This window comes from Acartia tonsa, chromosome 14, assembly GCF_053477335.1.
Source record: "Acartia tonsa isolate MP-2025a chromosome 14, ASM5347733v1, whole genome shotgun sequence".
NCBI classification, from domain to species: Eukaryota; Metazoa; Arthropoda; class Copepoda; order Calanoida; family Acartiidae; genus Acartia; species Acartia tonsa.
Window position 1 is genome coordinate 8,730,224 of NC_137273.1, and position 13,315 is coordinate 8,743,538.

The 13,315-nt window shown below is 30.8% G+C and overlaps 2 protein-coding genes across 2 annotated transcripts in view; one reads left to right on the forward strand and one right to left on the reverse strand.

Moving 5' to 3' along the window:
* LOC145306408 (uncharacterized) overlaps window positions 1-13,315 on the reverse strand; it is a 458,128-nt gene that overhangs the window by 315,796 nt on the left and 129,017 nt on the right. The gene's annotated exons all lie outside the window — the stretch shown is intronic.
* LOC145306301 (uncharacterized) overlaps window positions 1-13,315 on the forward strand; it is a 34,587-nt gene that overhangs the window by 9,776 nt on the left and 11,496 nt on the right. Inside the window, exon 2 of the mRNA XM_080148382.1 lies at window positions 2,187-2,217. Coding sequence (XP_080004508.1) covers window positions 2,187-2,217 — 31 coding nt within the window. The remainder of the gene's footprint in view (window positions 1-2,186; window positions 2,218-13,315) is intronic.

Here is a 13,315-nt window from a genome sequence, read left to right on the forward strand (position 1 = left end):
AGTAGGTGTTTGTTCACTACCGTATATTATCACATTTAGGTATTTTTTTCGCACTACCTATTACCTATTTCGGGCGGAATTCTCTTTCAGTTTCAAGAGATCATCTAGAAAACCCAGGGGGCATCATCCGCTTGTTATGGGATTCAATATGGTGTATATTAGGTTAATTAATATCCAACAGACAACCAACCCTTTGATTGTACGGCCTTTGTCTGAGAAGTCCTAAATGTGCATGGTAATGTTTTGAGCCTGTTCATTGGCTAAGGCATTTCCCCTGCTCTAACTATTTATGCCGCGCACCTGACATACCAGCAGTAGGAACCATTTTTAGTTTCTTTAGTCATGGCGCGGTGTCGGACCGATATTTGAACCAATCACTTCCCTGACGAAGAGCGTATGATCTAGGCGGATTTTTTATTCGCCTTAAGGCACAAAAAAAATAAATTAGGTTTCTTTAAAATTATATTAAATCATAGAAGGGAGGGGCAGTTTGTGCTGTTATATTAATTTACGGCTCTGGCAATTTCATAAGGTTTTTTTATACTTTTGTTGAAATAGATGCACTCATACAAAAATATATCTCAGTATAAGGACCTTTACAGGGTTTTCTTATGTAAGACTCGAATTAAAAGCCTATCTATAATATTTTGTTGTTTTGGATGCACATACTATATAAATGTATATCTCAGTATAAGGACCTATACATGGTTTTAAAAGGAAAGACTCGAATTAGAAGCCTGCATATAAACAATGTACCTTACCAACCCTTTTTAAAATATTATGACAGAGGAAAATTTGTCGTTAATATAGGTTGCTAACAAAGACTTCCTTTATTGGTAAGTTCGTTAGAAGGAGGTGAAAGGATGGGGTAAAAGGGGTGGATGCAACATCCAAGTAATAATATATTGATTTATAGAGAAGACATGCTATTAACAAAAATGCGTAGATGTATGCAAAGCCAAGAGCTAAATGATGGACTCATCTAATAATATCTTATGCTCCATTTAATAGAGAATCATTTTCGTACAGTTTGGATGTATATTTTGTATCAGGGATCCTAAGGGATAAGACAATACACATTAAATCAAATTAACCCCTCTGCAGATTGAAATTATTGGTGGAAAAGTTTAGACTCTGATTGAATGTAAAACCCTATCAAGATTTATTAAAAGTTACCAAAGCTTTGTAGTCAAACAATAAGAGATCTTTTAAAACTTAGGGCACCAGTGTAATTTACAGCCAAATGTCCCCTATCTGATTTAAAATATACTTATCACAATAGATTTATAGCCTTAGATGATCAATCAGACGCAATAATCCGTCCTAAAAAATAATTTATAACAGAGGAATGATTTTGTTTATATTTAGATAACTTTTAGCGTAAGCTGTAACAAATGATTATATAAATAAAATAAAAAATTCTCCAGGTTCAGTTTTACTGAAGAAATTCAGTTAATTTATTGCAGACTGAAATGAAAAAAAAGCTTTTTGTATACGTTTTAAATAATAATGTGGTCGGATTGCTCCTACAATGAATTCCAATTAGTAACATTAGTGGATTGTGCATCTAGACTTTTAATATTTATTCTTATGCTAACATCTAGGATTGTATGTTTATATCATATTAGATGTAGAATAAGTGGATATTGTGACAGATTCTCGCACGCCCTGAATAAAATGTTTCTCCCAGCTAGCTAATATAACATTACCCCAGAACCCATTATGACTTTTCCCCATCCCCTCTTCTAACCATGGAAGAACATATTGACCAATATCTGAGGACTATATTAGCAACCTCGTTTGACGACACAATATCCACATTCCACGTCTACTTTATACATTCATGTCCATGGGGATAAAAAGACTTAATAAACTCTTGGACTTAGGTCGATAATATTAGATTTTAGACTTAGACTATAAAGAATAAATGTATAATGATACATGTCTAACCCAGACAACTACCCATTTCGTCTGCTAGAAAAATGTGTTTGGCTCTTTTGTATCGACTTGGCCGTGTTAATTATTTCTGAATATATTGGCTGATTTTTAAACACTCAATTGAGAGTTGCCTCAGGGTCCCCAACCCGTGGACATACAGTCATTTAATTCCTTGCCACCTTTATTCTTTACCTTCAATTTTCTTTAATTTTAACCAAACGTAATTAATTAAAAAATTTATATTTTAGACGCCTGAACAACCGGAAGGAATCTCCTTAGGTAAGTTAATTGTTTATTCTCGCATTCATTCGAAACCGATTAATATCCGTTGGATTAGAACCGGTTCCCAGCCATACAAAAAAAATTATATGTACATATCCAGTTTTCTACGAATATAGAAATGTACAATCTTAAACTGTTTTTAACCTATTTTTGAATGGAGTGTCAAAAATATAATAGGACACCTATAGAATCAGACTGCAGAGCCCAAATTTGAATTAAGTCCCCAATAAACTTTTTTTGGGGGATTTAAAAATTAATTTTTAGTGTTGCTGTAATCATTTTGACCGAAGCAAAAGCTCTTTTTTTTACTTCGGGTAATATTGTGGCTTACAGAACATTTTTATATAATTCACTTTATATTGATACAATAAAAAAAAACATTACTCTGTTCATTTGAAATAATTTTTTTTTTTCAAAACAATTAATTTCATTGAAAAATCTAACATTTACAATAAAACAAATAATTCTGAAATCTAACCAATAAGAAGTCTTGTATTATATAATTCTTTACAATTCAAAAAAAGAGTGTTTTCACAAAGTGACGTATTTCCAATGTAGTTAAATATTTTTTATTTAATTAAAATGAAAAGAATGAAAACCATACACATAAAAGATACATACTTTTTAAAATTATTTTAAAAGATAAGTTTGAATAATCTTATTTTATAACACATTTGTATATGTGACAAAAATAAATTTGTTGTATTGCATAAACATTTGTTGTCATTTAACCCTTTACAGCCATTTTTTATGTTTTTAAAATAAGTGAGAGAACACAAACATATTAATGGTAATTCGTTGATATATTACAAAGAATTAACTTTTTAGTGAATTTTTATAGTAAAATCATAAGGCCTAATTTTACTCTATACCAGAATACAATATTTATGAAGCAAAACACTCTAAAAGCTACGAATTTTACCCAAATAAAAAAAAGACCTTTTGCTTCAGTCAAAATGATCACGGCAACAGTAAAAATTAATATTTAAATCCCCCCAAAAAAGTTTATTGGGGACTTAATTCAAATTTAGGCTCTGCAGTCTCATTCTACTGGTGTCATAGTATATTTTTTATATATGTTTTAAAAATAGGTTAAAAACAGTTTAAGAATAAAACCAGTTTTAATCTTATAATTGTACATTTTAAATCCGCGGAAAGCTGTTTATAATACAATGCAAGAAATAACTAATATCTGTTTAATCCTTTTGGGGAGGGGGTATTAGACTGATAATTATATAGGTCCCCAAAGTTTATAAATAAATTATTCCATTCGTTGGTTTAACAGCTCTAATTTGTTTTACAATTCGTCTGTTCCAAATTACATTGTTTAAACTTCTTCCCCAATTAGTTTAATCTACATAAGGGGTAATTAAAAAATAATATTATGTCCCATTAGTTTTCATTTACGTGTCTGTGTAAAACCAGACAATAACACTATTCCAATAATTAACGTGGTGCATAGTATTTGTAATTAAATTATGCAATTAGACAAAACATAAATCAATCAATTATACAATTTGGATAGGCAAATAATAATTAAGAATAGAGAGACAAATTTTCCAAATATAAAAATTAATAAATCAAAAATTAATAATACTCCTTACTTTTAAATTAATGGAGAAACATTTTTATCGTCAATTGAACTATCCTGTTCAGAATTAAACAATAATTTGATAAAAAAAATGCATAGCAATATGATTTTACGATCAGAAAAAAAGTTTTTGTATTTAGATATTAGGCATTTATCAGGTATTGTTTTTTTGGTTACGGCCAGGTTTTAGAATATTTTGGGAGTTTTTCAGAGAATGTCATTGCTTCCTAGAAGAAATTGAGTTAAAAATTAAATGTGAAGGGTTAGTGTGGCGAAGCCTTTATGCTAAATACAAAGACAAAGAGGCATAATAAGCGAAAGCAAGAAGGTTTGAGAAATTATTCTCTGAAAATTTAGAATATATTTTGTATTTTTCTCTTTTTGTTTTTCTCAATACCTATCCATCAATCATTAAAAATAGGTTAAAAACAGTTTAAGAATAAAACCAGTTTTAATCTTATAATTGTACATTTTAAATCCGCGGAAAGCTGTTTATAATACAATGCAAGAAATAACTAATATCTGTTTAATCCTTTTGGGGAGGGGGTATTAGACTGATAATTATATAGGTCCCCAAAGTTTATAAATAAATTATTCCATTCGTTGGTTTAACAGCTCTAATTTGTTTTACAATTCGTCTGTTCCAAATTACATTGTTTAAACTTCTTCCCCAATTAGTTTAATCTACATAAGGGGTAATTAAAAAATAATATTATGTCCCATTAGTTTTCATTTACGTGTCTGTGTAAAACCAGACAATAACACTATTCCAATAATTAACGTGGTGCATAGTATTTGTAATTAAATTATGCAATTAGACAAAACATAAATCAATCAATTATACAATTTGGATAGGCAAATAATAATTAAGAATAGAGAGACAAATTTTCCAAATATAAAAATTAATAAATCAAAAATTAATAATACTCCTTACTTTTAAATTAATGGAGAAACATTTTTATCGTCAATTGAACTATCCTGTTCAGAATTAAACAATAATTTGATAAAAAAAATGCATAGCAATATGATTTTACGATCAGAAAAAAAGTTTTTGTATTTAGATATTAGGCATTTATCAGGTATTGTTTTTTTGGTTACGGCCAGGTTTTAGAATATTTTGGGAGTTTTTCAGAGAATGTCATTGCTTCCTAGAAGAAATTGAGTTAAAAATTAAATGTGAAGGGTTAGTGTGGCGAAGCCTTTATGCTAAATACAAAGACAAAGAGGCATAATAAGCGAAAGCAAGAAGGTTTGAGAAATTATTCTCTGAAAATTTAGAATATATTTTGTATTTTTCTCTTTTTGTTTTTCTCAATACCTATCCATCAATCATTAGAAAAAGCAGATAATTTAGATCAAGTAAGAGATACAAAGAAAGTCTTTTTCCACTGCTATCATTGACCGCAGAAACTGAGATAAATGATTAACACCCTCCGAGTTTTCTATATATAAAATATAAATATAAATATTCCTAGCCATTAAACCTTCATCGTTAAATTTTAAAATTGCCAAAACTCTAAAATATCCTATTCTGGTGCTATAGAGAAATAAGGTTGAAGCCCTGGGAAATTGCTTGTCTTAATAGGTTGTACTTTCCAGGGAAGAGTTAAAAATTCTATGTGTGGTTTTAGGCTATTTTACTGCCATCCCCTACAGGCTAGGGGTAAAGAAACTTGAAATGTACAAAACTATAAATTTATTTTTGTTCAAATCGATTTCAGGTTCCAACATGATCCTGTATGTCCCGTTCCACCAGGTCTTCTAACTGCTTTAAATATAATTTTCGAATTAAGGCTTTCCTTGTTATATCAGACTTAATCTGATAATTATGTTTGTGTTTTCCTTACTTATTCATTATTCAAGAGTTGCACAATATGTATATTTGTAACTTGATGTCTCTAAAACGGCCACAGCAACTTTACTTTCTCGCAGGGTTAGAGGGATAATGGGGAGTTTATTACACTAGAACCCCAAAGTTTTATAATATCGTTACCTTAACAACTTTGGGGACTTTATTAGATAGATTTTGATTAGTTGATTTATTAAGTTGAGTGTTCATACGTTTTAAACACTGATTGTAATTTACAGAAGGGGAATTTTTGTGTATTATCATTGGGGATGTACATCAATTTATCGGCCATTGTCTTATCCCTTTATATCCTTTACTAGCGGCTTCGCCCCTAGTCTCTAGGGGCTTTGCCCCAAGAGGTAATTAATGAAAAAAAAAAAATAAGTACCTGGTGAGAAGCCCCCACTCCACCACTAATTTTAATTAATAGAAAAAAAATTGGGTGGGGGGGTCTGAATAGAATACCCTGAATAGTATAATCCGATCGTTTCAGTTGTTACCGAGATCTTAAGGGACAGACAGACAGACATCGTTCTACTTTGTATTATAGATATCCCTGACTCTTTGGAGATATATAATCTATTTATTTGAATTATGTAAAAAGAAAATGTTACATATTCATCAGTTCAAAAATAAAAGGTTAAAAATATTGATAAAAATAACAATAATACTATTAATTTGCTCGCTGTAAAAAAAAATAATTTTTGATAACCATCAGAATGTCAAACATTTATACATTTTAAATTGACGTAAATACAGACAAATCCTAGTTTTACATTAGCTTCTTTCAGGAATGGAAGGATATTGGGCTGTTTATTGCACTAGTCCCCAAAGTCCTATAATAACCTTTTTTCTGTTGTTTGGTCTTACAATTTTGGGGACTTTTATTTATTTTGATTGGTTGGTTCATGAAGACGTGTCCACACGTTTCATCCACTAATTTTAATCTATAGAAGGGGAAATTTTGTGTAGTATCATTGGGGATAATCATCAAAATATCTACCATTGTCTTATCTCTTTATATCTTTGAGTTTCTTCACATAAAATGTATCCTAAATTCTTAATAAAAGTTCAGTTATAGGCGCAGCCATCCTAGCCAACTTTAAAAGTAAACTGAAATCAAGAACTTGTAAAGTTTAAAACAAAGTTTTACAAACAGAGAATCGAATTCAAATAGTTTTAAAATACATTTATTAGAATTTAAAGAATAGATATTTGCAGTATGGCTTTGAAACCAATAAATATCCTATTGATTAGAACCAGCTTTCAACCATTCTGAAAAATAATGTATAGCATAGTATAACAGAAAATGAAAATAAAAATCATAATAATTAAACCAATTTTTGTTAGCCCGGGCCTGCGTCCCCTTGGGTCTTGCAAAACTTGTTTTAATTTTATAATTTTTATTTTCATATCTGCGGAAAGTTGTCTATAATACGATGCGTTGGAACAATAACCCTCCCATTAACCCTTCCTTGCTTCTACCATTATTTACAGTGTTTGTTTTTATACAAAATTACCATTCAAATATCAGAATGTTAATTCATACATTCACAAAACTTACTACTTTATAAGATATAAGAAATAGCCTAAAAATAACTTTAAAAAATTATTGTGCTTTCTTGAAAAGTACAACCTAACAACTTTTCAGATCTTAAGCTTTATAAAAAAAAAAACTGGCTAATGTGAAGGAAACAAAGTTGCAGTTTTCATTATATTTTCACATTAGCTTTTATCCTATTTCTAGCTCCTGCTGGTGCTTTAACCCCGCGGGGCCAATTGCCTAATCTTGCGGGGCAATCGCCTAATAACCTTTCAAAAGCTACTGTTAAAATACGACGAAACCCGCAACTTCGTTTCCTTCACATGACCCAAAAAACTTACTACTTTATAAAGTAGGATTGGTGACATTATAACTACAGTTTTAAGCTGAAATAGATATCAAAACAAAATATGAAATGTAATTAATAAATTACAGGGGAGTAAGAAAAAAATATTATCAGAAAATGATCTAGTGTGCGTTTAAATCTCATGCTAGTCAAGAATAGCGGTTCCTAAAAAATAATTATATTGCCTAAGATCACAGTATGATATACTAACATGAATTTAGGATAAATTTTTTTTATTGGCACAAATGTAAATTGTATTTTATACTTATTCTATTTTTAAGTTTTAAGGGTTTTTTTTGTTTGTAGCTAGCTTAAGATTTCAATAACTAATGAATTGATTGAATTCTCGAAATAATGGAAAATTTAAATCGGCCTCAAAATGGTATTTTTCTGCCTTTTCCTTCCATTTTGAATACAAATCCCCTGGATGTTAAAGGGCAACCATATGTTTATTTATAGTAATAAAAGACATGTAACAATTTATGGAAAACAAAAGTAGCAGCATGTTTATCACAGGGTGATTTTTATTTTTTCAGGAATAAAAGTAGTGCTTAGTTTAACCCACTAACCTCTGTTCGCGCGTTTTTTGTGCTGTGAACTACCATCTAATACATATTTATTATAATTTCATAAATCTAAAGACTGTTGACCTGCTTTTTATATACTTACTGATAACTGCATCAAATATTTTTGGTATATAACGCCCAACACCAATGATAAAAATAGAAAATTAAATTTTGCATTACTTTTTATCATATCAAAAGATAAAAATGATAATTGTGAAACTTGACAAGAAATTTATCTTTTGCATACCGATTTTCAATAGTATGCTATAATCAACAGCAAAGAAATTTACAATCATCTAAAAGATTAACTGTATTTTTATCTTGACGAAAAGTTATAGGCTAGAGTACTAACCTATATAATTGAAGTTTTACTCCAGGCATAATATAAGAAAGTGGATGGTAGAAATATGATCAGCTTTTTTGACTTCAAATTAAGTTAGCAGAGTATACCATAAATACATCTATGTGTTTTAAGTTTTTAATAGCGAAAATATTACCTAATTGGGGTGGGTTTATCCTTCGATTTCAAAATCCGCGCGCTTGTCATGGGAGCTCTACCGCCCACTGATGGATATTCATTTAAGTAACATTCAACAGACAACCAACACTTTGTCTGAGAAGGGAAAGAGGACATTGGGCTGTGGCAAAAGTTTTAATATAGTGTTTTCTTATTTGTTAGCTTACAACTTTGGAGACTTTTATTAAGTTTTGATTGATTGGTATTTAAGTTGAGTTTCCAAGCTTTTCAACCACCTAGTGTAAGCTAAATAAGGGGTAAATTTGTGTATTATCATTGGGGATTTACATCACCTTATAAGTCATTGTCTTATCCCTTTAGATCCCTGTCTCCCTACTCTAACTATTTATGCCGCGCACCGTATATAGTAACAGTAGGAACAATTTTTAACTTCTTTAATTGTACCGCGAACCTATCACATCCCCAACGAAGAGCGGATGCGCTACATGACGAGCCATAGTTGCGGGTTAGTAGCAGAACTACTTTATAATTCATCTTGTCTGTCAGTCCATAACAATATGGTAAAATTTAATTTTAACCAATACTAATTCAGATAGATAAGTCAATTTTTGTGAAGATATCCCTTAACAAAAAGTAACAGCATACAACTTACTTTGTCTGTCAGTCTGTTGGTCATGCTACATTTTTTATATTGATATTTAAGGGTTTCTCGGTTTTCTTATATATTCTCCTATCATTCTTTTATTTCTATTCCTCTATTTCCTATTTATTAAGACAACTTAACTGATCATTTACTTTATGATTTAATTTGTCCCACCATTATATTAACGTTTTTCTTGAGGTTAACCTTGTTAAACCTTATATTAGATACAATTACTTTAGTCTTAATACTATACCTCTATCATCAACTTAGTTTTTACTTATCCTCTCAACACTTTTCTTATTCTCTTGTCAACTCTTTCTCATGGTTTTAATTTCATGAAATATGGATAGAAACGGCAGAGGGAACCAATAATAATTATATCGGTTAAATTTAAATCTAATAAAAGACATTTGGATGGCCTTAAAAGAAAATAATAACATCTTTTTTTTTGTATTAAAACTTATAAACAGCGACAGGATGTCTTGTCGAACACTATTTTTAAGTCAAATAATAGGGTAATTTAAGTGAAAATCTTTAAAAGCCTATAGTCCCGAAGAAGGAGCAGGTATAATTTAGGTAAAACCAGGAATGATTCAGCAAGTATGTCTATTTTTAGGATCCATTGACCGCTTAGAGCGTGTTGTTTATAAATCCGCTAAACTGTTGAGGATAGCTGTGTGTTGGTTCAACTTTTTCATGAACAAACGGGTTGATTACAATATAAGAGACAGTTTTTTTTACTTTCAGACATTTTTAAGTTTTAAAACTTTAATTTCCCTGCGGATGCTGAATCCTGCTTTATATTTATGAAACTCGTTACATTATTTATAAGTTTTTTTTATTATGCCTAAATCTTTCAAAAAACAAGATCTTTAAAACGGGAAAATTGTCCTATCGATTTCAAACTTTTCAGGTTGACGTCTGTAACAATTAGATATTTCCCTATTCATCTGATTTTTTGAAAACTGATTCCTCTCTCAACATTATACAATTTTGATTTAGACTTATAAAAGAATGTTCAGATTTTTTTTCTGAAACACTAACATTGTTAATGTTCGTTTATTCTTTCTTCTGATTTAAAACTTCGCTTGTATGGATGTTGTCATTGTTGTTACTTTAGACTTTCAATTTAAAAGCCCCCTCACTCTTTATATTTGTTGGTCTAACTGCTTAATATTTTTTTACGTTTATGGATGTTGTCATCCTTGTTCCTAATCGTTTTACTGCATTATTATTAAACATAAAAAGAGATGAATTATGTTTAATTGAACGATAATTACACTGACATAAACATAAAAAGCATAAATATAACAAACAAAAGGACAATTATGTTCTTAAGTAGCGCAGCTATCAAGTAAAAAGGAAATGTAGGGGATTAAAGGATTTATTGTAAACTCCCCCCCCCCCCTTAAACATTATTACCACAAATGGGATGGTAAATATCCTTCCAAAGAAAATATTTCAGGTGTGGGGAAACCTTTTTGGTGCAACCCCCCCCCCCCCCCCATCCTGCCATAAACATAAAATCATTGAAAGTATATGTTTGCGTATAGTGTTACCAATTTTAAGACCAAAAATTGAAGTATTATACAGGAAAATTAAAGTAAAGAATTTTTTTAATTTCTGGCAATAATTGTTGACAAATTACTAAATACTATGTTTTGTCAGGGGGTAATTCTGATTTTTAGCTATTTAAGAAAAATAAATTCTAATTTACGTAGCTTATTTTGACAAAGTGACGTACAGGCAATGTGTGTAGAAAAGCTTCGCTTCTAAAAAGACTCATTCACAATTAATTAGTTTTTTTTGCATAATGCGACAAACAGATTAAGAATGATTAAAATCTCCACAATAGCAATTCAAATATCTTCAGTCACAGATATAACAAATAACAAACTATAATAAGTAGTAATGATTTTACCATATTTAATAAAAAAAAGTATTTTCGTAGAAGTGAAGCTACTCTATAATTTATATTATCACTCGAACAAAAACACCGACTAAGAGACAAAACTATTAACTCAATAAAAGTTTTTCTCGTATTCATTCGAATCCGGTGGATAGGAACCGGTTCTCATCCATACGAAAAAACTATGTCTAGCATCGTATTATATCCAGCTTTCTACGAATATAAAAATATACAATCATAAGATTAAAACTATTTTTTTTTAGCCCCGAGGTGCCGAGGTTGTTCTATATCCGCGGAAAGCCGTTTATAATACGATGAGAGAAATAACTATTAGCACCCTTGCACGAAGAACTAACCCAACCGGCCGCTTTATTTGGTGGCGGCTCTCAAAATCCATTCTTTGTCTAACCTAACCTAAAATAAGCATCATAAGCAATATTTTTCCAAAAAGTTTATTTTTGTATTCTTTAGATTTTGTGAAATTTTTAGCATTTTGTACTTTGATTTATTTCAGTTTATAATTTGTGATTTAATGTTCTAATTTTAAGATGTAATTTAATGGATGTAATTACATGGATATCGTCACAGGGGGGAAATTTTCGTTAATTTATCTTGCTAACACGGAACTCATTTATTGGTTAATTTGTTCATCCAATGGGAGGGGAGGGAATGGTTTAAAGGGGAATCGTATTTCAGCCGCCTGCGTGTTTCACTTTATTAGAGAAAATAAAAATCTGGTGTAAGATCCAAGTAATAATATATCCATTTGTAATTATAAATCCCAACTTTCATATTTTTCAACATAATATACATATTTTCTCAGGGATTGAGATATTATGATTAATGAGATCGAATAAAATTGATTTACCGCGAGTTTCCTCTTGCCGTGCGTTTTCTGTGTATTTTTTATTAGATTTTAATATTTCAGATTATTAGTTGACCTTGTTGTTTAGGTTCTATCAGAGCTGGATCTTTAAATGTGTAGCCGTTGGCGTGGCTGTAGCCGTGGCCGTAGTCATGGCTGTGGCTTTAGCAACGCTTTAGCCACACTAACAGACTGTGGTCACTTTTAGCGTGGTTAACCACGCTACGACTACAACCACGCGTTGCCAATATGATTTAAAGATCGCATTTTTTTTTGTGGCCACGGCAACGCGTGGTTAATATGATTTAAAGATCACTATTAGGTTGGTGGCTGTAACTCTGACCACGACTACGGCAACGGCTACGCTTTTAAAGATCCAGCTCAGATTTACATTTATTAAGGAGGGAGGGGTCATTGGACTATAAATCATAATGGTACTCAAAGTTTTATAAGCATACTCTCTAATTCTTAGGTGTTTTTGTTAAATCTTGCTAGGTTGTTTCAAATAAGTATAGATGTATAATCCAGACAACTACCTGGCCCCAGTGGTGGAGACCCTTTTCGTCTGCTGGCAAATTATTTTCTGTTCTTTTGTATGGACTTGGCTGTGTATACCTCCGACGCTATTAGATGATTTCACCTTTATTCTACTTTAATGGTGTGTCGAAAAATTATATTTTTAATCTACAGAAGGGTTTTTGAATCATGGAAACAAAACAAAGTAGTGGGTTTTGTCATATTTTTACAGTAGCTTCTGATAGGTTTTGTAGGTTATGTTGGTTGCTCGCAGGGTTATAGCCCCCCGAAGGGGCTGGAAATAGGAGAAAAGCTACTGTGAAAATACGACGAAACCTGCTACTTCGTTTTCTTTCCATGATCCGGGTGTTTTTGTTCATCGTCTTATCCCTTAAGATCCCTAATTATAATCAAATTTGTTTTTAAAATTGATGATACATTGTAATATTTGTATTTAAATTGCTTGAGCTTGGTATAGTTGTGTTACTCGTCCTTGCTTAATATAGAACTAGATTAGTTTAGTCAGAATAAGCTTTAAAGAGAATAATTAATTTCTTTCAGAATTTCATAGTCCTTTTCATTCTTGACAAAATATGTAAATTTGATTTTATCCACAGATTAATATCTCAAAGTTTTGAGACTTGTTAAAAGCCAGGGATTTTAAGGGATAAGATAATGGGCGATAAATTGATGTACATTCCTAATGGTGATAAACAAAATTTCTCCCTCTGTTGTTATAAATTATTCATTGAAATGTTTTGACACTATGATATGTTTTCTCCCAATTCT